The sequence below is a fragment of the Psammomys obesus genome, unplaced genomic scaffold, assembly GCF_907164565.1.
Source record: "Psammomys obesus unplaced genomic scaffold, mPsaObe1.curated_primary_1811, whole genome shotgun sequence".
Taxonomy (NCBI): domain Eukaryota; kingdom Metazoa; phylum Chordata; class Mammalia; order Rodentia; family Muridae; genus Psammomys; species Psammomys obesus.
In genome coordinates this window covers 8,781,205-8,805,769 of record NW_026585987.1, presented here as the reverse complement: position 1 = coordinate 8,805,769, position 24,565 = coordinate 8,781,205, and the positions used below count along the sequence as shown (strand labels likewise).

The window sequence follows — 24,565 nt, the reverse complement described above, 5'->3', positions numbered from 1 at the left end:
TCCCGTCTCGCTGAGCACTTTTGGCACTCCTGGGACCCGCAGGAATTCGCGTCCTGGTCCCAGGGGTATCAAGGGGGAACAACTAGCGCGGTTCCTGGGACGCGGCGGGTGGGACCGATGGGAAGGGAAGTGGGAGAGGCCTGGCAGGGAAAACTGCGCCCAGGGCATGCCGCTGTTCCTGGAGGGACAGGGGAGGAGCAGAGACCCGGGCCCGGTGCCCTGCACGTAGCCACTTGTGATGCCGGGAGACCCCACCCGCGCTCTGTTGGAAAGCTGCTTGAAATGACAAACTCTTGGGTCAAACTTGTGATCGTGTTAACTTTCGGCTTCCAGAGCAAGACAAACGTTTTCGAACAGAAGTCTACGGACGGACCGTGTTCCCCCTGTGAGACCTGGAAATGCCCTGTCTGACCACGCCCCCACGCCCCCACGCCCCCACGCCCCCACGCCCCCAGCCACACACCTGAGTCCTTTGTCCACCAAGAGCCAATTTGCTTTCTCTCCTTAAAATGGCATCCGATCTTTCCTGCCCGGACTTTTGAAAGATAGTTTTGACCTCTCCTTGTGGCTGCATGGTGAAAGGTCCACAGCCACTGAGAACTGGCATGAAGCTTCCGCGGCCAGGCCTAGGAGCCAGGTGAACCGCCCACCTGCACAGCACACTTTGCTCCAGGCCAACTAACACTAGTTCAGTTCACATTTGGAAACCACCTAAAAGTCACGAACGGAAGGGAGCCGAGGGGAATCATGGTAGATCAGGACTCGAGGATTCAGAGATCGGTCTCAGAATCAGTAACTGGGACATCAGTAATGGGACATCTCAAAAACAATGTCAAAAATACATTGTTATTTTTGACATTTGTTATTATTTGTTATAATAATATTATTATAACAATAATATAATAATATAACAAATATTATTTGTTATAATATTTGTTATTATTTCTAGTTATTACAGAGCCTCATGCTCATGCCTGTGCATGCTTTTTCTTCCTCCCTAATGACATTTCAGGGAAAGATTGTTTTTTTTTTTTTTAAAGACACTAATCCTCTCAATATTTAATACCTAATGGTGCCCCAATAGTGCACGGTAAGTATTTGAAGAGAATTAGGAAAAGGTACACCGTGTCCAGTGAATACGTGCGGGGTCCTTTGCCACACCTTTCATTACTTTTAAAGAATCCATTAGTGTGGCTGTGTGAACAGCCTCGGGGACACGGTGGAGGCAAGTTCTCATCCCCTAGAAAGGCTTTCTGGTTCTGTTTAATTAAGAAAATGGCGTGTGGGTGTGTAGTATCTTCTTTATGGGAGCAGTTGGGAGAGGTGTTTTTCAGGGCAGACCATCTTCAACAAGAGTCATCGGTGTGAATAACACTTTTAGTTTTCAAGCATGTACTGGAACATTTTCACCCCCAGACCACCTCCTTCCCCATCCATTAGTGTCTCCCAAGCCAGCTCTAATTCCACTTCAGTGTCATATATGAAAGCATAATTTTAAGTATCAATATAAAATCTAGAAATTGCAAATAAGAAAAAAAAACCTGGTGATATTCGTCTTCCTGAGTTTGGATATATATATATATATATATATCTTCATTTGTATTCATTGTCCTAAATCATATAAGTAATATGATTTCTTTTTCCTCTGTGCCAGAAAAGAAGTTTGCTTGTGTGCACACATGTTTTCCTCTCCCATTCCTGTACTGTTGGACATCTGTGCTGGTTCCATAATTCAGCTACTGTGAACAGTGCTGCTACAAACACTGATGTACAAGCATTTCTGTGGAATGTTGACTTTGAGTTCTTTGGGGAAAACACCCGCTGAATTTGGGCTTTTATTAATAATATTGTTGAAAGAGACTAAAATGTAGTAGTAGCAATGTATACTTTTAATCCCAGTACTTGGGAGACAGGCAGGTCTGTTAGTTCCAGGTCAGCCTGGTCTATGTGACAGTCCTCCCCCTGGCCCCAAGTGACTCCATATTATTCTTTTACTTTTGTACTCTTCTATCTTCTTGAATGTGTTCCTTTATTCGACATTCTAGTTGTATACATTGCACAACTGTGCTCTCAGCCAGAAAATGGGTGAAGAGAGTTGAATACTGTCCTCTCCAATTCATATCAAAGCCCAGAATGTGACCATATTTGGAGACAGAGGTATCTCTGGGTTAGTTGAATTAAGTCAAGGTCACTGTGGATTAACACAGTGATAGCCATATTTACAAGAGGTTGTAAATTTGGACATGGGTCCCAGGATGAACACTGTATACCTGTGAAGACAGATTCTAAATCTATTCTGTCCATGCTGAAGACAGACAGGGCAGGGACCACTGACACCCACCAGAGCCCAAGAGAAGATAAAGGTTCTTCTGTGAGCTCCTTAGAGGGAGCCTATGGCAGCAACAGGCTGGCTTCACCCTCCTGGCCAGGAGATGTGAGAAGACAGACCTCTGCCGTTAAACGCTGTCAAGTTTGTGCTGCTCTAGCAGCTTAGGAAACTCAATCATAGGTTTCATGCCAAAGTTTTCTTTTTTTTTTAAGTGGCCTGAAAATGCCTGCAACAAGAAGATGGAACATGCCAGTGACTTGCTAAGCTGAAGGTTGCAATCTCCATCCTTGCTCAGCGCTGATATAACCGTACTGCAGGAACACAAATTTATTCTTCTCTTGCCCTCCTCCTTGGTCCTCTGGCTGCCTCTTTTATTTTTGTAGAAAAACCCGCGATGATCTTTCCAGTGTCCTTGACCATCTTATCCCTTTTTTTTTTTTTTTTTTTTTGTGAGACAAGGTTTCTCTTGTGTAGCACTGGCTGTACTAGAACTCACTTTGTAGACGAGGTTGGCCTTGAACTCAGAGATCCACCTACCTCTGCTGGGACTTAAGGCATGTGTCACCATACCCCGTTCTTTTCTATCACCTTGTTGGGCTTCTTCTCACTTGCCCCCAAGAACTTGATCCTTCTCACCACTGACGTTGTCTTCTTCCTCCATAGTTTCCTAAAAGATAATGTTCATCTATGACATCAGCAGTCACTTGTGCACAGTGACCGTGGAGTATTATTTTTGTCTACTGTGATTTCCTTCATCCACACCCCAGACCAATTTGTTTCCACTTCTCCATCAGTGTCCTCAAGTTCAAATTCTGCATCATCTCTCACTTGGTTCTTTTACTTTAAGTGAATGTTCCAACCTTCAGTCATTATTAAAGTAATAGTCCAGCCTAAATTCAGTGTCTTTTGAAGCCAAAATCCCTACAATAGCTCTTGAACCATTGTCTGTCTCCATTAGAGTCACATATGAGGAGCTGTTATGCAGGAAGCACATGCTTGGAATGGATGGCTACTATATTCAGTTTCCCAGAGAAAAAGTACATCTACTGCTTTCAAGTCATAGCAGAGATATGTGTATTTCTTTAGATATATAAAATATATAATATTAAAAATCTATGTAAATTCTGAAATGCAGCTGTTTTTCAACTGTTATAAATACATACAATTGCATATTGGATGATATTTGTTACCAAACTGATAAATTTGAAGGAATTTAGAGTTTTCTGAAGAAAGTGTCTTCATAACTATCTTCATAACTCAGCAATGGATGATGGCTGATAATTTCTTTCATCTATAAAAGTTCTTTATTTTCACATTTGACATCTCACAGGTTATCTTTAAGCCTTCAATGAAGCATTCTTATATGATCTTGGCCAGTGGTAATCTTGACTTTTTTTTGTAACAAAGCTTAATGGAACTTAAAATATGATTTTATCAATGTATCTTTCTACTCCTGACCAGTAGTAATATTGATTTTTTTTTTGGTAATAAAAATTAATGGAACTTAAAGCATGCTTTTTTTTTCAATATCTTTTTACTTTTGTGAAAAAATAATTAGGTTTTCTCCAAATCTTTAAATCGTAATATATACCATAAAATTTAGCTATGGGACACCTACTCCTTCTAAATATCCAAATGAGGAGCTCCACAATGATAAGAGTAACTGTTGGAGGGGAGAAGGCTATGTGGAACCTCTTAGACTTTCTTCCAAAATTTTCATACAGAAACCAAGAGGCTGTCAGAGGACCACGTCTGAGGGCTGAACAGAGCAAACGTGGATCTACATGAGGGAGAGCATCGTGTTGTGATTCTCAGAGAGTACCTGTTGTAATAATGCTCACATCTTGTTTTAGAGATCACTGGAAACAAGATAATATAGAGGGCTTTTTGGATATATTTCTTTTCTTCTCCCATGACCTTTAGGAAAAATGTTGACTATATGTTTGTTTAGATAGCAGCTTTCATGCTCTTGGTCTATGATTATGAGACTTAACACATTTCAGTTTAGCAGCTGGTGCTAAAAGACAGATCATGGGTACAAAAAGAGAAGTACTTTTGAGAGAGTTAAGATGGGAACTTGGGGGGACTTTGGACTTTTAAAAGTTATTTACAGTTGATCAATGTGTGTGTGTGTGTGTGTGTGTGTGTGTGTGTGTGTGTGTGTTGCTGTGGTTTGGACCTTAAGTATTCTTCCAGAGATTGTGTGTTGAATACTGGCCAGTTGGTGCTGCTATTGGGATGGTGGAAGCTTTAGGAAGTGGGAATCAGCAGAAGGAAATGAAGTCACTGGTGCACACCCTTAGAGGGACTATTGGAACCCTGTTCCATTCCTCTCTGTCTGTCTGTCTGTCTGTCTCAGCTTTTCAGTCACTAAGAAATGAACACAGTACCATAATGCACTGTGCCATCAGAGCCTCAAAGTTAGCAGAGCCAAGTCATGACTGAGCCCTCCAGTATCTCAAACTAGAATGAATGTTTTTCCCATTTGAGTTGTTGATCTTACATATTTTGTACCAGCAAGAAAAAAGCTGACAAACACAGATCTATAATTGAAAATTTAAAATCTGCCCTTCTTATAGTTGTTAGTTATAAGTCTCATCTTACAGCATGTAGATGGGACTTTTACAAACATCTAATAATCCATGCAATTTAATTTGATGAAGTTTTTATTACTCTTATATTTAAGTCAGTTATAGGTATGCTTATATTTTGTCCGCTATTCATTATGTGTTTCTTCTATTTAACTTTTTTCTTTTCTTTTGTTCCCTCTAGTTTTGTTTTCCTATTCTGTTTTCTTCTCTTGGGTTTTAATATTTTTTTTTAGAATTCCACTATAATATTTTTTCTATATGCCTAGTTACATAATGTTTTAATGTTTCCCTATAGATAATTACATACAGTCTTCATGTTCACTGTTTACTTGGCATAGTATTATATTGTTTCACATGATAAATACATTTATTCATACTCTTTAACCTTTACACTGCAGTTTTAAAGTGTGTTATATGTATAGACAAGATAAAACTCAACATGATAAATTTTTAAAGAAATTAAAGGAGGTAGGCAGAATGGCTCAGGGGTAAAGATGCTTACTGTGAAGGCTTACCATCTAAGTTAGGTCTCTAGGACCCACATGATAGGAGAAAAATTACTTCTGCAGGCTGCCCTCAGACCTTCACATGCATACATGAACACACACACATACACACACACACACACACACACACACACATGCACACACACACACACACACACACACTAAATTGTAATAAAATTGAAAGGAAAATTGGTTCTTTGAATTACTCATAGACTAGCCTTTAAGAAGAATTTTAAATCCCTTCCAAAGATCTGAATTTCTCTCTGGCACCATTTTCTTAAGGAAGTCTTTGTATCTGTTGTTTAGAACACATCTGTTGGAGCATATATGCTAAAATGGTTTTGTTTCCCTTCATCCTTGAGGAATATCTTTGCTTTATTTAGAATTCTGAGTTGATAGTGCTTATCTTTCAGTTATTTACAGACATTTCACAGTTTTCTGGCCTGTATTGCTTCTAAGGAGAAGCCAGATAGGACTGGAATCTTCTTTCCAGAGTAAAAAAATGTCTCAGTGCTGGAGAAACTGCTCTGTGGTTGAAAGTCCCGGACATTCAGCCTGAGTTCAAAGCCTGCAACCCACATCTAAAAGCTGGATGTGGCTGCACACATCGGTAATTCCAGCTTTCCTACAGTTTGTTGTGAGGCAGAAATAAAATTATCTAGAAGCTTGATGTCCTGGAGTACTCAGCGGAAACAAGAGACCCTGCCTCAAAACAAGGTGGAGGGAGAGGACTTCTAAAAACTGTCATCTTGTGCATCATGGCAGTCATATCTTGCAGTGTTCACACTTGCTCTCTCTCTCTCACACACACACGTACACACTTCACACAAATAATAAGTAACACTTAAAAAGGAAATGTGTCCTATTATTTCCTGATTACTGTCATTATTTTCTTTGCATGTTTGTTTGTCATTAGTTGTCACTGATGTACTTAAAGGTTTAAAAAGCATTGCTTTTATTCATCCTGGCTGACATGTACTCATCTTCCTAAGTTTATAAGTTTATGTATTTTTTTTAAATCAAGCTTGAGAAATTTCAGTCAAGGTATCTTCAAATGTACCTTGTACATGCTTGTCTCTCTTATCTCTTTCTGAAACTCCCATTATAAGTTTAGGAGACTCCTTGATATAGATTCAGATAACCATAAAGTTTCATTGTTTCACCTTTGTTCTATGCTCTTTAGCTTGGATAATTTCTATTGAGTTATCATTAAGTTTACTCATTTCTGCTGTCATCTTCATTCTCTCGTTAAATGCATCTTGTGAATCTAGTGTCACGGAGATGTCCTGTTGTTTCAGCTTCTAGAAATTCAGACTTTTAGAAAATATATTTCATACTTGCTTACTGGTTCTGTTCTTTTAATCTCTTTTTATTTCATATTTATATAAAATAATATTATATATATCCCAATTGAAGCCCCTTCCCTCAACTCTTCCCACCCTCCCTACCTCCCTACCTTTTCCCTACCCCCATCTCCTTCCCCTAGTCCACTGAAAGGGGGAGTTCTCCACCATTGCCATCTGCCCATAGCTTGTTAAGTCTCATGAGGACTGCCTGGATCTTCTTCCTCTGTGGCCTGGCAAGGCCGCATCACCAGGGGCAAATGATCAAAGAGCAGGCAATAGAGTTCATGACAGAGGCAGTCCTTGCTTACTCCTCCCCCATTCAGGTACCCACATGGAGACTATTCTGACAAGTGTCTACATCTGAGCAGGGGGTCTAGGTCCTCTCCATGCATAGTCCTTGGTTGGTGCATCAGTCTCTGCAGAATCCCATGGGCCCAGGTTTTTGTTTTTTTTTTTTTTGTTTGTTTGTTTGTTTGTTTTTTGCTTTGCTGGTTTTCTCGTGAAGCTCCTGCCCCCTCCATGTCCTTCAATCCTCCCCCATTCTTCCATAAGACTCCCTGTACTCTGCTCAAAGTTTGGCCATGAGTCTAAGCATTTGCTTCAATCTCCTGTTGGGTGCCGGAGCCTTTCAGAGGACCCTCTATAGCGGGCTTCCATCCTGTTCCCTCTCTTCTACTGCTTCTGGTATCTATCCTGTTTGCCATTATGAATGAGATTTAAGCATCCTTCCTAGGTTCCTCCTTGTTGTTTAGTTTCTTTTAGGTCTGTAGATTTCATTATGGCTAGCTTATATTATACAGCTAATATCCACTTATATGTGAGTATATGCCATGAGTGTCTTTCTGTTTCTGGGTTACCTCACTCAGGATAATCTTTTCTAGTTCCATCCATTTGCCTGCAAATATTATGATTTCGATGTTTTTAATAGCGCAGTATTAAATTCCATTACTTTAATTCCATTGTGTAAATGTGCCACAATTTCTGCCTCCGTTCCTCTGTTGAGGGACATCTAGGTTGTTTTGGGCTATTACAAATACAGCTGCTATCAACATAGTTGAGTAAATATCCTTGTTGAATGGTGGGGCATCTTTTGGATATATGCCCAGGAGTGGTATAGCTGGGTCTTGAGATAGCACTATTCCCAATTTTCTGAGAAAGCGCCAGATTAATTTCCAAAGTGGTTGTACAAATTTGCACTCCCATCAGCAATGGAGGAGGGTTCTCCTTTCTCCACATCCTCTCCAGCAAGTGTTGTCACTGGAGTTTATCTTGGCCATTCTGATGGGTATAAGAAACAATCTTAGAGTCATTTTGATTTGCATTTCCCTGATGACTAAGGATGCTGAGCATTTCTTTAAGTGTTTCTCTGCCATTCGAGACTCCTCTGTTGAGAATTCTCTGCTTAGCTCTGTACCCCATTTTTTAATCGGATTATTTGGTTTGTTGGTGTCTAATTTCTTGAGTTTTTTATATATTCTGGATATTAGCTCTCTGTCAGATATAGGGTTGGTGAAGATCCTTTCCCAGTCTGTAGGCTGTCATTTTGTTCTGTTGGCAATGTCCTTTGCTTTACAGAAGCTTTTCAGTTTCATGAGGTCCCATTTATTGATTGTTGATCTTAGAGTCTGAGCTGTTGTAGCCACAGTCACCTTGATACCTAAACCTCAAAGAGATTCAACAAAGAAAGAAAATTTCAGACCAATTTCCCTAATGAACACTGGTACAAATATACTCAACAAAATACTCACAAACCGAATCCATGAACACATCAAAGATATCATCCACTATGACCAAGTAGGCTTCATCCCAGGTATGTAGGGGTGGTTCATTATACCAAAATCCGTCAATGTAATCCATCATATAAACAAACTAAAAGAAAAAAAACCCACATGATCATCTCCTTAGATGCTGAAAAAGCATTTGATAAAGCCTAACGTCCGTTCATGTTTAAAGTCTTGTTTCTGTTCTGTCACTCACTATGTACATATATTCCTTTAGTTCCTTAAGCACAGTTATTGTAACTATTGCTTTTAAAAGGTTGTCTTGTTGTTCTAACATTTATATCATTTGGGGCTCACTTTCCATTTTTGCTGTTAATTAATTAATTAATGGGTCATCAAGTAATCTGGAGTGCCACTTGGACTTAAAATATATCATGTAAACGAAGACTGTGGATCTGTTGTATCCCTCTGAAGACACTGACTTTCTTTGTGGTCAGTTAGCCTCATGAGACAAAGCTCAAGCTTGCAACAGCTCAAATGAGTTAAGTTTCTAGACTTGGCAGGGTTTCTTGAGTAGACCCCAAAGCAGCATTGTCCTGAGACTGCACAAGGAGTTTAAACAGAGAATCCAGAGTTCTTCCTCTCTACCTCTCTCCTGTCTGTGACAGCCTGTCACCTTCCAAGAGCTGTGGTTTCTCCACACTTTGACATCTGGCTCTTCAAACTAGAACTTTATAACAGCTTTAATGATGCCACCCCACACAAATTTGGGCTAGCCTCAGGCAAAAGGCACTGAATGTGAGAAATTCATTCTAATCTTTCCTTGGTCAGAGGTAGCCTTCTGTTCACGATTTGCTGCTTCTAATCACTTCTCAGTGCCTTTAAAAGTGTCCTTATTTTATGTAAACACAATGCTCTGTGCTTCATGATATTAAGGGAGGACCAGTTTAACAGAGCTGTTCAGCTGTACTCGGAGTACCCCTCCCTACATATGTGATATTCTACCTTTTACCTCTCATAGGTTAGAGTTCCTCTAAAAAAAAAAAAAAACCTTTAGTGTTAGTCACCTTCCTGTTACTGTAACAAAAACCTGAGCTAGCCAACTTAGAAAGATAAATATTTTGGTGTTTTAACCTAGTATGAGTTGGCTAAACTGACGATGGACCTGTGTCACAGCCATGTGTCATGTGTCACGATAGGAACATGGCTAAACAAACCTCTCACCTTTGGGAAGCAAAAGAGAGAGAATAGGGGAGGGAGTCCCACCATCCCCTTCAAGGCCATGTTCCCAGTGAACAAAAGGTTTCTCCACAGCACTACCTATGACAGGTCCCAACCCCCCAGTACTTGTGGGAATCTAGCCTTTAATGCAGAGGATTTGAAGAGCGGTTAATATCCGAACCGTAGCAGGAAGTAGCTTAGGTTTTTTTTTTGTTGTTGTTTTGTTTTTGTTTTTCTTTTTCAAACACTGGGATATGTATACACCTCGTGTTTAAGTATGGAAATAGAGCAAACCAAATAATCTGTTGAAGTCACAGAAGGTTAAGACTAAACGAACCATCGCAATGAGGACTAACAAGCCTTAATAGCATTGTACTACAAGGGAAGTACTTTAAAAGAAAAAGCAGAACTATGCATGTTCTTATTTCTCTCATTGAACTGTGTGAGTGCTAAACAGTTGAGGGAGTCATAGTGAGCTACTCCTGATCTCGGTGAGTCCACTTCTGATTAAGTTAATTCCACTAGACTGAGACACAAACTTTTGAAGTTCTGCATCTCATCTGACTCTTTGATCTGATGGAAACACAACAGTAACTCTTATTCACCGCAGGGTATTGCTTTGTGGTGCCTTTCGCTTTGGTGTGACCTCAGGTAAGGTGCATAGTGTCAGGAGAAGTGTTTGGGAAACTTGCCGAGGAGAAGTGTTCATTAGAACTTATGGTGGAGCTGGATGTGCACACCTGTAATGCCAGTGCTCCGGGATGCAGAGGCAGACAGATCTCTGTGAGTTTGAGGCCAGCCTGCTCTACAAAGGGAATCCAAGACAGCCAAGGCTATACAGAGAAACTCTGAAAACACACGCACATACACATAACACACGAACGAACTTAATGTGGAACAGGCCAAGATGGCACACTCAAGAAAGAGGAAGGTCATGTCATCAACTTTCCTAGCTCTTGCAAAAATAAGTAATCATACTGTTAGTTACCTAAACACATAGTAGCAAGCTAGGGTTGTGGTATGGAGGACAGACCTTTCCCCTACAATCAATTTTGCCCCTCCTTAAGATTTCAGACACCAAATGAAAAAGTGGAGACATCAGGGCTTTGCTAAGGCTCATTAAGGGAAAGCTACTTCTTGATCAAAAGAGAAAAAAACAAAAAACAAACAAACAAAAAAACCCAACAATCTGAATTCCACCTCTGGCCCTGGATAGAGAAAAGACATTCTGAACTTTCTCGATATTACATACTTTCATTCCCCTCTCTTAAGAGTTAAGCCAGCTGTGACTGTCAACCACTTCACTGTAAGCCCACCCCTCAGGGAAGCTCATTCACCTGAAGACAGTCGAAGAAGATGAGAGGAATAATTACCCCCTTAACTGCCTAAGGTACTTTTACCCCCATTAGTGTTCCCCTCAATGTAGTTGCTTACGAATCTTCACCAAGCTTGCCTGCTCTTCTCTGTTCTGTTCCCTTTCCCTCTCTCCCTCTTGGTCGTAAGACAAAATCCTGAGCATGCTTGCCCTGACACTCAAGACTCACTGTTTTCTGTGAAGTCCACCCAACCTACTTCCTACAGCTCTTCCTGACCTCCATTGCTGACCCTGCCTGCTTTCGTGGATCCTAACTGAAAGTGGTATGACTTCTCTTTTTACCCATGCCCCTTCCAGAAGTTGCAGAGATTGATAGCTTGCCTGCGCTGTGGTTTCTCTCTCAAATGCTAATAAAATGGTTCTCAAGCTTCTGTCTCGGTCTGTTTTTACATCCTTTGATTTACGAGATGGTGTATCCACAAACCGGAACACTGATTCTCAGTTAACAGTAAAAATATGTCTTTCTAGAAATCACTGGAGCGTGAGCCTAAGGATCAAGATGTAAGAGTTTAAAAAAAAAAAAAAGCCAACATTATTTTCTTCTGAATAGTTTCCTTGTTCTCAGAAACAAACATCAAGAGTTGTTTAGATGACTGGAGGTGGTTTACAGACATTCATGCTTAGAACATCACAGCATTCACATGCATACAGGTGCTTACCAGAACAACATGGCTTATAATAGTAACTCAAAACAGTTTCTGAGCTCTGGGGGGGAAGCACAGTATCACAGAAGAGAATGCTGTAGTTGCCAAGCCTCGGAGCAGATGGTACTTCTCAGCTCCTCGGAATCTGATGACCTGGAGAATTCTCTTGAACTCTTAGGCGGAGAAGCAGGCCCAGAGAAAGAATGTAACACAAGGGAACAGTTTTCTGGGGAGGCAGGCCCGCCCTTGGATGAATAGTCCAGTGTTTGTTAAGAATGAATAAACTTTCTTCACAAACAACGTTTTGGTTGTTATTGTTTTTAAGAGCCGACAATTATGTTTTGAACACTTATTTATTATTTTAGTTATGTGTGTCTATGACTGCATGGGTGCTGGTACCTCTGGGGGCCAGAAGATGTTAGGTAGCTGAAGTTACAGTCATTTGGGAGACCACAGAAGTGGGGACTGGGGGCCGGAGTCAGTCTTCTACAAGAGCAGTAGCATTCGGAACTACGGAGCCATCTCTACAGCCCCCAGAGACAGCAACTATTAATTTGAGGGGTTTCATTGGTAATTCTGTCACGGCCCGTGGAAGTTACCTTAGCTTCTGCAAAGAGAAAGTTCAAGATTTCCCTGCAAGGTGGGCCATTTTGAGAACTGGTGCTTCATCCGGTTAGCTGTGTTACCGGCCTACACTTGTCCTATTTGAGCTTCTTTCATCTCTGCTTGGATGAAGGACTTGGGGAGGACAACTTCAAAGTGCAGAGGCATCCAGGGTGGGTGGACTGTCTGCCTCAGGTGACTGGGGACGCAGGGTCATTGACCAACCATGCCTTGAAAAGGAGGCTGCACCCTGTGAAGCATGCTGGGTTCTCCCTCAGCAAGGTGCAGTCTCGGGTCTTTGCCGTTAGAGAAATGGCTGGGCACCAGGTTCCTCAGCGGAGGCTTCGTGCCTGGGCCACGTTGACGGTGGAAGGGTGTTAGGTCTAGGAGACCAAGAACGCCTAGCTCCTGGATGGAGGTAGAGGAACGCCTCGGCGGCGTGGAGGGTAATCCGCTGAACCTCTCCAGTTTAGGGGCACGCTCCTTTATCCTGTGCTGTCTGGGCGCCAGCTCAGAACGGCTCCAAGTAGACCGGAGCCATTCATTCCTTGCCCAGGGCGACATAGAAACTGCCGCAGAGGTCCCGGATATGTCCATCTAATAAGGATCACATAGAATGGTGAATGTGAAGTAAAATAATACATAATTTTTTTCATGTGTGGACACGACCTCGTTCCACGTTCTGCAAGGGTCCCCATGATGGCTAATGTTGGTTGTTAATTCAGTTAGAACTGGATTAAACCTGAGACGGGCCCTGCTCAGGCTTGACTGAAGGGGCCTAGACTTGGACACCTTCCCGGGGGTGGCTCAGACACAAAAAGGTCTGAGAGCAGAAGGGCAGCTGAGCACCTGCTGTGGCCTCTGGTTGCCGAATGCTTGTACGTTGACGCAGAGGCAGCCATCCTCTGTCGCCGTCAGAGCCTGGATTCTCCAGCCTCCTTCACTCCGTCTGCAGCTGGAGCGGATGTGAACTGAATTCCTAGCCGTCGGTTCTATCTAAAAACCCTGTATCCAAAGCCAAATAAAAATCTATTAACCAAGCGGTGATCCCTCTTGCCTTCTGGACACATTTCAGTGGAGACATCAAAGCGGACGGACGCTGCATAAGACATGAACGACCTCAGCCACTCTGATGACCCAGGTCACTGGCGAGGAGTGGAATTCAGGAGGGATTGCCGTCCTGCGGTCACCAGATCCATGAGGCAGGCGGTTCGAGGCTGCGGTCCTGCTCCCCTCCCGCAGGGGCGTAGCATTGTCAGTGATAAAAGGGTCTGTGCAAGTGTAAGCATCGCTCTATGAATGCCAAGGCCCCAGGCTGTGGTTGGTTGTTAACCGACCCTGACATTTTATTTTGAGGTATGTCAGTTCTCAGCTCCTTCGCTGTAACATCAGTCTCTAGGGGATAGCTGTGTTTTGGGTTTTACTGTGAGTGAAAAACATGTATTTTTATTTTTCCTTCGTCTGTAAAAAGAAAAAAAAAAGAGCTGATTAGTTTTGGTTTGTTTTGTTGTTGGTTTTTAATATGGGTTCTGGAGAGTGAACTCAGCTCCTCACTGAGCTCCCCAGGGACCCCTTCACCTCCCCAGATGTCTCCCCCACAACTCTAAAGTCTGAGTCAAGGAATTAGTTCTGAAATGGTTCCTGTGAACACATAGGGAGGTAGGCATCTGACCCTCAGTAAAACTTGCGCCCTTTTGAGTGTACCTGCGTTAGCCTTTCTAAAAGCCGCGCTGCGAATATTTACTTATTTAGGTTTTCTTTCTGGGGATTTTGTGTATTACATGAAAGTGCCTCAAATAATTTGTTTTCCTTATCTTAAAAAAAAATACTTTTCTGAATATTTCCAGGAGCTTTGGAGAGCAGCTATCTCCTTCAGGTCTGCAGAGCGCAGCTTGCACGGACCTGACAGAGGACAGGGTGAGCTGAGGTGGCCAGCACCAGGGCTGTGCCCACTGGTAGGACCAAGCTGGGCTGCAGGGCGCCTGTGAAAATGCACTGGGGCTTTATATCCCGTCTGGTCCGCATGGTTCCTGTCTTCAGCGTAGCCTTGTGCAGATGGTATCGACACTTCAGTCCCGAAAGCTGTTTCTTCCTTACTATTTACCTAAAGATTTCCTTCAGTGGCGCAGTGAGAATGAGGTCAAAACAAACTACCCCAGCTCCCTCACAAAAGCAGAAGACAATTCTCCCACGGACCATTTCCTCCCACGGATCATGACCCAGTGATCTTCAAGGGGTTAGATGCCATGCTTCCTTTACCTGTGGTTGTCCTGGCAAAGGGACCCCATCGTGTCTGGTCACCTTCTCTGTGGCATTTACATATTTGCCGTTTTATGGTATTGTGGTGGTTTACTTGAGCTCTTTTGAAAATTTAACCTGGCATGAACATTAGCCCACTTCATATTTGGATATTTTTCTGGTAGACTCCTGAGCATTCAATTCACATTGATATTTTAACGGCTAGACAATCATGACTATTCCATCAGAGGACCAAAGGTATTGTTAGCTACGTTCACCTTCTGAGATTATTCACAATCCTTTTGAATGTCGCACTGTTCTGCACTGTTTAGAAATGGTCTTACAATGTTTGATATGCCCACAGGCTATAGTCTCATCAGTTCATGAAAGTAGCAATATCCTAAGAGTTTGATACGCACAAAACCACAATTTAGTTGCATCAAAGATTTTTTTTGTGTATATTCTTGGGATTCATCCTGCTTTAATTATTAAAGTGTGTATAGTTTTATTTTACCTTTTTCTTTTCTTTTTTAATTCTCCTTTAACTTTTTTTATTAATTACAATTTATTCACTCTGTATCCCAGTTGTAGCCCCCTCTTCTACCCCCTCCCAAGCCCATCCCCCCTCTTCTCCTATGCCCCTCCCCCAGTCCACTGATAGGGTAGGTCCTCCTCCCCTTCCATCTGACCCTAGTCTATCAGGTCTTATCAGGACTGGCTTCTTTGTCTTCCTCTGTAGATTGGTAAGGCTGCTCCCCTCTCAGGGGGAGGTGATCAAAGAACCAGCCTGTAAGTTCATGTCAGAGACGGTCCCTGTTCCTATTATTGGGGAACCCTCTTGGACACTGAGCTGCCATGAACTACTTCTGTGCAGGGGTTCTAAGTTATCTCCATGAATGATCCAAGTTTGGAGTATGTCTCAGAAAAGATCCCTGTGCTCAAATTCTTTAGTTCTGTTGCTCTCCTGTAGTTGTGGAGCTCCTGTCCTCTCCAGGTCTTTCTATCTCCCTCTTATTTCATAAGATTCCCTGCACTCTGCAAAAAGTTTGGCTATGAGTCTCAGCATATGTTTTGATACCCTGCTGGGTAGAGCCTTTCATCAGCCCTCTGTGATAAGCTCCTGTCCTGTTCCCTGTTTTCTCCCTCTTCTGATGTCCATTCTGTTTGCCTTTCTGAATGAAGATTGTGCTTCTTACAAGGGTTCTTCTTCTTGATTAGCTTCCTTAGGTGTACAGATTTTAGTGTGATTATCCTATATTTATATGTCTAACATCCACCTATAAGTGAGTATATATCATGTGTGTCTTTCTGCTTCTGAGATACCTCACTCAGAATAATCTTTTCTAGATCCCATCCTTTGCCTGCAGATTTCATTGTTTTTAATTGCTGAGTAGTATTCCATTGTGTAAATGTACCACAATTTCTGTATCCATTCTTCAATTGAGGAGCATCTGGGTTGTTTCCAGCTTCTGCATATTACAAATAAAGCTGCTATGAACATGGTTGAGCAAATGTCCTTGTCGTATACTTGAGCATCTTTTGGATATATGTCTAGGAGTAGTATAGCTGGATCTTGAGGTAGCGCTATTCCTAATTTTCTGAGAAAGCGCCATATTGATTTCCATAGTGGTTGTACAAGTTTACATTCCCACCAGCAATGGAGTAGGGTTCTTATTTTTCTACATCCTCTCCAGCATGTGTTGTCACTTGAATTTTTGATCTTGGCCATTCTAATGGGTGTAAGGTGAAATCTCAGGGTCATTTTGATTTGCATTTCCCTGACGGCTAAGGATGTGGAGCACTTCTTTAAGTGTTTCTCTGCCATTTGATGTTCCCCTATTGAGAATTCTCTGTTTAGCTCTGTACCCCATTTTTAAATTGGATTACTTGATTTGTTGCTGTTTAACTTCTTAAGTTCTTTATATATTCTGGATATTAGCCTTCTGTCAGATATAGGGTTGGTGAAGATCCTTTGCCAGTCTGTAGGCTGCCGTTTTGTTCTGATGACAGTGTCATTTGCTTTACAGAAGCTTTTCAGTTTCATGAGGTCCCATTTATTGATTGTTGGTCTTAGAGCCTGTGCTGTTGGTGTTCTGTTCAAGAAGTTGTCTCTTGTGCCAATGAGTTCAAGGCTCTTCCCCACTTTTTCTTCTAACTGGTTTAGTGTGTCCGTTTTTATATTGAGGTGTTTGATCCACTTGGATTTTAGTTTTGTGCAGGGTGATAAGTATGGGTCTATTTGCATTTTTCTACATGTAGACATCCAGTTAGACAAGCACCATTTGTTGAAGATGATGTCTTTTTTCCATTGTATGGTTTTGACACCTTTGTCAAAAATCAGGTGTCCATAAGTGTGTGGGTTTATTTCTGGGTCTTCTATTAGATTCCATTGATCCACCATTCTGTTTCTATGCCAGTACCATGAAGTTTTTATTACTGTTATACTATAGTACAGCTTGAAATAGGGAGATCTTTTATTGTAGAGGGTTGTTTTAGCAATTCTGGGTCTTTTGTTATTCCATATGAAGTTGAGAATTTTTCTTTCAAGGTCTGTAAAGAATTGTGTTGGTATTTGATGGGAATTGCATTGAATCTGTAGATTGCTTTTGGTAAGATGGCCATTTTTACTATGTTAATTCTGCCAAGCCATGAGCATGGGAGATTATTCCATCTTCTGATACCTTATTCTAATTCTTTCTTCAGAGATTGAAAGTTTGTTTCATAAAAGTCTTTGACTTTCTTGGTTAGAGTTACACCCATGTACTTTATGTCCTTTGTGGCTATTGTGAAGGGTGTTGTTTCCCTAATTTCTTTCTCACCCCTTTTGTCTTTTGTATACAGGAGTGCACCTAATTTTTTTGAGTTGATTTTGTATCTAGCCACATGGCTGAAGGTGTTTATCAGCTATAGGAGTTCCCTGGTAAAATTTTTGGGGTCACTCAGGTATACTATCATATCATCTGCAAATAGTGATATTTTGACTTCTTCCTTTCTGAACTGAATCCCCTTGCTCTCCTTTAGTTGTCATATTGCTCTAGCAAGGACTTCAAGTACTATTTTAAAGAGGTATGGAGGGAGTGGGCAGCCTTGTCTTGTTCCTGATTTCAGTGGGATTGATTTGAGTTTCCCTCCATTTAGTTTGATGTTGGCTATAGGCATGCTGTATATTGCCTTTATTATGTTTAGGTATGTGCCTTGTATTCCTGATCTCTCCAGTACTTTAAACATAAATGAAAGTTGGATTTCATCAAATGCTTTCTCAGCACCTAAGGAGATTATCATGTGGTCTTTTTCTTTCAGTTTGTTAATATGGTGGATCACATTGATGGATTTCCGTATATTGAACCACCCCTGCATACCTGGGATCAAGCCTACTTTGTCATAATGGATGATCTCTTTGATGTGTTCTTGGATTCAGTTTGCAAGTATTTTATTGGGTATTTTTGCATCAATGTTCATAAGAGAGATTGGCCTGAAATTCTCTTTCTTTGTTGGGTCTTTGTGAGGTTTAGGTACCAAGGTAACTGTGGCTTCATAGAATGAGTTTGGTAACATTCCTTCTGTTTGTATTTTGTAGAATAATTTGAAGAGTATTGGTGTTAACTGTTCTTTGAAAGTCTGGTAGAATTCTGTGCTGAAACCATCTAGCCCTGGGCTTTTTTTGGATGGGGGACTTTCAATGACACCTTCTATTTTCTTAGGGGATACAGGACTATTAAATTTATTTACCTGTTTTTGTTTCAGCTTTGGCAAGTAGAATCAATCAAGAAAATTGTCCTTTTCAAATTTTGTGGCATATAGGCTTTTGAAGTAAGATGTAATGATTGTTTGGATTTCCTCAGTGTGTGTAGTTGTGTCCCCCTTTTCATTTCTGATTTTGTTGATTTGGATGGTGCCTCTCTGCCTTTTAGTTAGCTTGGCTAAGGGTTTGTCTATCTTGTTGATTTTCTCAAAGAAACAGTGAGTGGCTCAAGGGCAGTGGGAAGCTTCAATTCTATCTTTTCTATCTGTTGAATTTTGATTCATGTGAAAGTAACTTTAAAATTATGATTCAGGGCTGGAATGCTGGGGCTTAGCCTACACAAAGCCCTGTTCTGGATTCCCAGTATTGCGGAAACCACATGTGTGCCACATGCTTTTAATCACAGCAGGCAACATTCAGGAGATGAAGGCAGGGGGATCTGAAATCCAAGTTGGTCTTCTGCCATGTGGTGAGTTTGAGGCTAGCCTGAGATATTCTACATGAGACACCCTCCTCCATTTACAAAAATATTACCCAGGTCCTAGATTCTCAGTTGGCTAAAGTGGAAGAATGGTTAATTTAAAGCCTACTTGAGCTATACAGTGAGATCTTGTCTTAATCAAACACCAAAATCAAACCAAACCAAAAGCATATTTGGTGATTATCAAAGGACAAGTTTAACTTACAGTGCCATGTGCTGCATGTACATACTGAGATTGCTGCCACACAGGCTCCATGGAACACATAGAAATCTTGGGTGCCACAGAGCCTAATGTCACATGTGAGCCGTGCCATGGCTGTCTGAGGATTTTGCCTCCCAAGTCCTGGTCACAGTCCTGGAAATTATATTCACTGAGAATGCTGCATCCTAAAGGACCCCTTGCTAGAAGCTTCTGACACGTTTGCTGGTCACTCTCCGCTCCTCCAACTGTTTCGTTTTTGCCTCTAAGAGACTGAACTCTGCGAGAAATGATAAAGGTTTAGGACAATGAATAGAAGAAAATAGTAGCCTTTCACTCAAAATAAGAAAAGATAAACCAATTACTTCTTATTTATCATAGCAATGTAATAGAAAACATGGCACTATTCATTTATGATGAGGAAAGGTTGGGAATGGCTTGTAAGCCTTCCATGAAATAGATTCACATTGCTGGGTGGTGTCGGCAGCATAGCGACCTATCTGTTCTCTTCCTCTGGTTGAAGCCTTAAGCCACTCTGGCAGGAGGTGGCTGAAGGAGCTAAGTTGCTTCTGTGTTTGTAACCATACAATCTAGAACAGAAGGCCTTCAGAGTCAGAAGCAGTCAGAGAGAGGGCTGAGGACCACAGGAATGGCTGAATGCTCCATTGACTGCAGTGCAGATGCATTGGGCCAACTGAGCTGCAAGGGAGTCTGAGAAATGGAAACATTTTGTGTACCTAAAAAGAATAGAGGTAAATTAAAGTGAGTGAACACACCATCGGTCAGGGTAAAGGTGGAGCTTTACTAATAACTAGCAATATATTTTTAGTACTACAATGTAATTTAGTTATAAAATTATGTTTCTGAAGTGTAATTAATGTCAATGACAATTGAAAAGAATGAGAAATAGACTCCCAAAATAATTTTGGGAAAGAATAGTACCTGATCTTCGTTTCCATGCTTACTAATAAGAACTAGAGTAGGATATAAAGCAAATAATGTATGCTTCTTTAGATGATATGGTTATATGATAGTTTATGTATTCTATACTCTCAAAGAAATTGCTAATTTTTCCTTTGAAGAAAACCAAGGTTTTCTTACATTTGTGTGTGTGTGTGTGTGTGTGTGTGTGTGTGTGTGTGTGTGTCCGTCCCCTTTCACCGTGTGGAGTCATAGAATTGAATTTAGGTTGTCAAGCTTTATGTCTCGTGCCTTTACTGCTGACCTCCAATTTTCGTTTGTTTGTTTTCGGGAATGTGATTTTTCCTCCACGCTTCAGGGAGGAACCTATGCACAGGAGTAGTTGGCCAACAAAACAAAGTCGGTATTTTTGTGGACTTTTTGTTTGATTTTGTTTTGTTTTGTCTGTTCTAAGCGAAGAATAAATTCTAGTGGTCCTGGAAGTGATGTTGACTTTAGCCTTCTGTAGTGTGAGGTGGGAGTTAAGCTAGACTCCACGCTCGCTGGAGGCATTCAGCGGGTAGAGGGCAGAGCTCACCTTCAGTGGTCCTCTCGCAGACTGCCTCTGAGCTAACCTGTGCAAAGAATCACAGAGGAGATGCATTTCCCCTGAAGGTGAAGCCGAAGTTAGCGCCGGTCACCGTAAAGTGGCAAGGCTCTCTGGACTGTGTACATTTTTCTGAACAGAGAAAGTAAGCAGACAGAGCTAACCTCCTTGCAGGTTCCGCCTCAGCGCTCAGAGAACAGAGAACACAGCACCAGACACAGCAAGCAGACAGCCATGTTCTAATCCAAGAGAACTGAGGACCAGGCCAATGGGATTGGATATTACAGTAGGAAAGTGCTCTCCAGAAACCATTGTCATTTGTAAGCAGAGAGAGCTGATTAAAAAACTTTATTCAAGATTTGGATACCGGGCAACGAATTGTGACAGATTCTCAAGAGGCAAAATGAAGTCAACTGATTAAAAACAAGAAAAATATCTCTAAAAACTTATTTATAATCTACTGTGTTGGAACAATTTATACAGATGATCATGCCTGATACTGATGAGATCCTTTGTTGACAGTCAATTCTCAAATAGTAGGGATGTAAGTTAGTCAGCCTTTAATCAACTTATATTTCTTAATGTGTACTTATTTTAATGGACAAATTGTGCATCTCAGAAGTTCCTTTGCTCCCAAGGCATCTCGCTCGGCAAAGATACTGTGTCAGGGTAATGAAACCCCTGCTGCCCACCCGTGTGCTTGACTTGACAGACAGCCTGAGAACATCCAAAGCAATGAAGGGAAAAGTCATCATGGCAAGGAGAGCACAGGAAGGGAAGGGAAGAGGAGAAAGGAGCCCCCTAGTGGCTGCTCTTAGAAAGCAGGCTGCTGAAGCAATTTGCTTTAAGCCTGATTATCGACAGCAATGATGCTTAGCTATCTATCCTACTCCCAGGCTTTGATTAACTGTGATTAATGTGTGTAACTCGTTGCCATTTGCTGAAGAGTAAAGACAACATCTCAGAAACATCAGGACAGGGATAGTTAACTGAGCAATGGAATTATGCCCTTCCAAAGACAGACCAGGCCCAACTCCTAATGCAGAGTGGAGAAATAGGGGTTTACAGCTCAGCCAGAGTGGAGTCAGCGGACGTGACTGCAGAGGCAAACACCGGGGAGTTCTGGCTAGACTGACCTAACGGTGTTCTTGCTGAAGATAAGCCTGGGTGACGAGCGTTACCTGGTGTGGAAGAGGCAGAGGCACCTGATCAGATCCCCAGGGAGATCGGCTGCCAAGAGTGAGCTGTTTGCTTCTGTAACTGGTCAGTCCGGAGTTTGGAAAGAAGTGCACTCATGCGCCTGGGAGAAGGGTCAGAGATTTGAGTAGTTTGCCTTAGAGAAAGGTATTTATCACAGCGCATGGATGTGGATAGTCAAGGACCCTGCAGAAGCCGCACAGGCCCCTCTCCCCTGTGAAAAACAAGACACTCTCAACAGTAACTTTTTTGGTTTTGTTGTTGTTGTTGTTGTTGTTTTGAGGCAGGGTTTTTCTGTGTATCCCTGTCTGTCCTGGAAGTCGCTTTGGAGACCAGGCTTGCCTTAACTCAAAAGATCCTCCTCCTCTGCTGGGATTAAAGATGTGTGCCTCCACACCCAGCCAAAATTAACTTTTAAAACGACCCCGAGTTATAAAAGATTTAGCAAATGGGGAGAATCACACAGATAAGAGGGAACGGAGGTCCCCACGGGAGCCTCCCCATCCGTGAAGCGCTTCCTGTGCGCTCGCTGACTACTACATACACCAGTGGCAAGAGCTGAGCCACTCAGCCTCGAGGTTCCTTCACGCTACCGGCTCGTGGGTGCAGGGCTCAGCAGAAAGACCAACACTTCCTGGTCCAGAAACCCTGTTTTTCTAAAGGTACAGCAGAGATACACTGTGTACTCACTGGGAACCGTGGACTGTGCACTCAACCACACTGCAACTCAGTGGGTGTGGGCAAAGGTCCAGCCCTTGCTCCTCTGGCAGAGTCCCGAGCATAGGCTGCTCTGTAAGTGGTCTCGGTGTAATAGGCACAAAGGTACTTGTGATGGCCGATTTCAATTGTCAACTTGAGATCCACAATCACCGGGAGATGAGTCTCAGGGTGTCCCTGCCAGGGCTACCTTGACGGGGTTAACTGATGCCAGGGGACCCACTGGTCTCTAGGCTGGAACCTTAGACAGCATAGAAAGGAGGAGGCGGAGCCTTTCAGAGGCCCTCTGTGCGAGCTCCTGTCCTGTTCCCTGCTTTCTCCTTCTTCCGAAGTCTGTCCCGTTTGCCCTCCTGAGTGAAGATTGATCATCTTATCCAGGGTCCTCCTTCTTGATTAGCTTCCTTAGGTGTACAGATTTTAGTATGTTTAGTATGTTTATCCTATAATATATTTTAGGATATAATATAATTATTATAGGATATAATTATATCCTATATAGGATATAATTATATCCTATTATTATAGGATATAATTATATCCTATAATAAATTATATATATTATATATTATAGTATCTACTTATAAGTGAGTATATTCCGTGTATGTCTTTCTGCTTCTGGGATACCTCACTCAGAATGATCTTTTCTAGTTCCCACCATTTGCCTGCAAATTTCATGATTTCCTTGTTTTTAATTGCTGAATAGTATTCCATTTTGTAAATGTACCATTCCTCAACTGAGGGACATCTGGCTATTATGAATAAAGCTGCTATTAACATGGTTGAGAAAATGTCCTTGGAGTATACTTGAACATATTTTGGATATATGTCTAGGTGTGGATCTTGAGGTAGCACTACTCCAAATTGTCTGAGAAAGCACCAGATTGATTTCCAAAGTGGTTGTACAAGTTTACATTCCTACCAACAATGGAGGAGGGTTCCCCTTTCTCCACATTCAGCAGGATATTAAAGCAGATGCAGAGACTCATAGCCAAACTTTGGGCAGAGTGTAGGGAATCTTATGAAAGAAGGAGGAGATAGAAAGACCTGGAGGAGCCTGGAGCGCCACAAGGAGATCAACAGAACCAAAAAAATCTGGGCCCAGGGCTCTTTTTTGAGACTGATACTTCAACCAAGGACCATTCATGGAGATAACCTAGACCCACTGAACAGATTTAGCCAATGGCAGCTCAGTGTTCAAGTGGGTTCCCTAGTAAGGGAAACAGGGACTGTCTGTGACATGAACTCAGTGCTGGCTCTTTGATCACCTCCCCCTGAGGTGGGGAGCAGCCTTACTAGGCCACAGAGGAATACAATGCAGCCACTCCTGATGGGACCTGATAGGGTCAGATGGAAGGGGAGGAGGACCTCCCCTATCAGTGGATGTGAAGAGGGGCATAGCCTCAGTTGAGGGAGGAAGGGTAGGATTGGGTGGAGAGGAGAGAGAGGGCTAGCTACAACTGGGATACAAAGTTAATAAGTTCTAATAAATAAAAAAAGAAAGGAGAAGGCGGGCTGAGCACAAACATTCATAGAGATCTGCCTTTTAACCGTAGATACAATGTGACCAGTTGCCTCACCTTCCTGTTCTCACCAAGTTTCCCTGGTGATGGATCCTATCCTCCAACACTTCTTTTAAGCTGGATATGTTATCCCAACCTCAAGAAAAGTAGCTATTACATACTTTAAGTGCTGGTGGCCTTGTGTGTGCCCTGCATCATCCCGTAAGGGTGCTGCGTGGTAGACACACCTGGATTTACTGTGAAACTAGTGAGGAAGGCTTTCCCAAGATCCAGGGAGAGTCCCGAGGCTTGTTTCACGTGGCTAGATTGTGTCCTAAAACTTTGATACTATGGTGATTAGTCTATATCATTATAAGAATATGAATATCCCACTCAAACTTGTTATCATAGCAACTTACAGGGACAAGCACAATTAATGCTGCCACCTTGCGACAGAGACACGGAACAATTGGATGCAGCGGCGCTTGGATCTGATATAAATGTCCTGAGTGTAACGGCGTAATGGAGAATAAGTATGTTGCTTCCTTTTCAGTTCAATTTTTTTACTGATCCTTTGTGGATTTGACAGCGCACACCCCATTACCACTCATTTCCCAGCACTTCCATATTTGCCCTGCACCCTTGTACT

The 24,565-nt window shown here is 42.1% G+C and overlaps 1 protein-coding gene across 2 annotated transcripts in view; it reads right to left on the bottom strand.

Annotated features, from left to right (window-relative positions):
- Positions 1-575, bottom strand: part of Osmr (oncostatin M receptor) — a 63,166-nt gene extending 62,591 nt beyond the window's left edge. For both annotated transcript variants that reach the window (XM_055601094.1, XM_055601090.1), the window contains exon 1: positions 464-575. In XM_055601094.1, the coding sequence (XP_055457069.1) occupies positions 464-574 (111 nt within the window). In that variant the 5' untranslated portion in view covers position 575. The remainder of the gene's footprint in view (positions 1-463) is intronic.
- Positions 576-24,565: the final 23,990 nt, after the last annotated feature.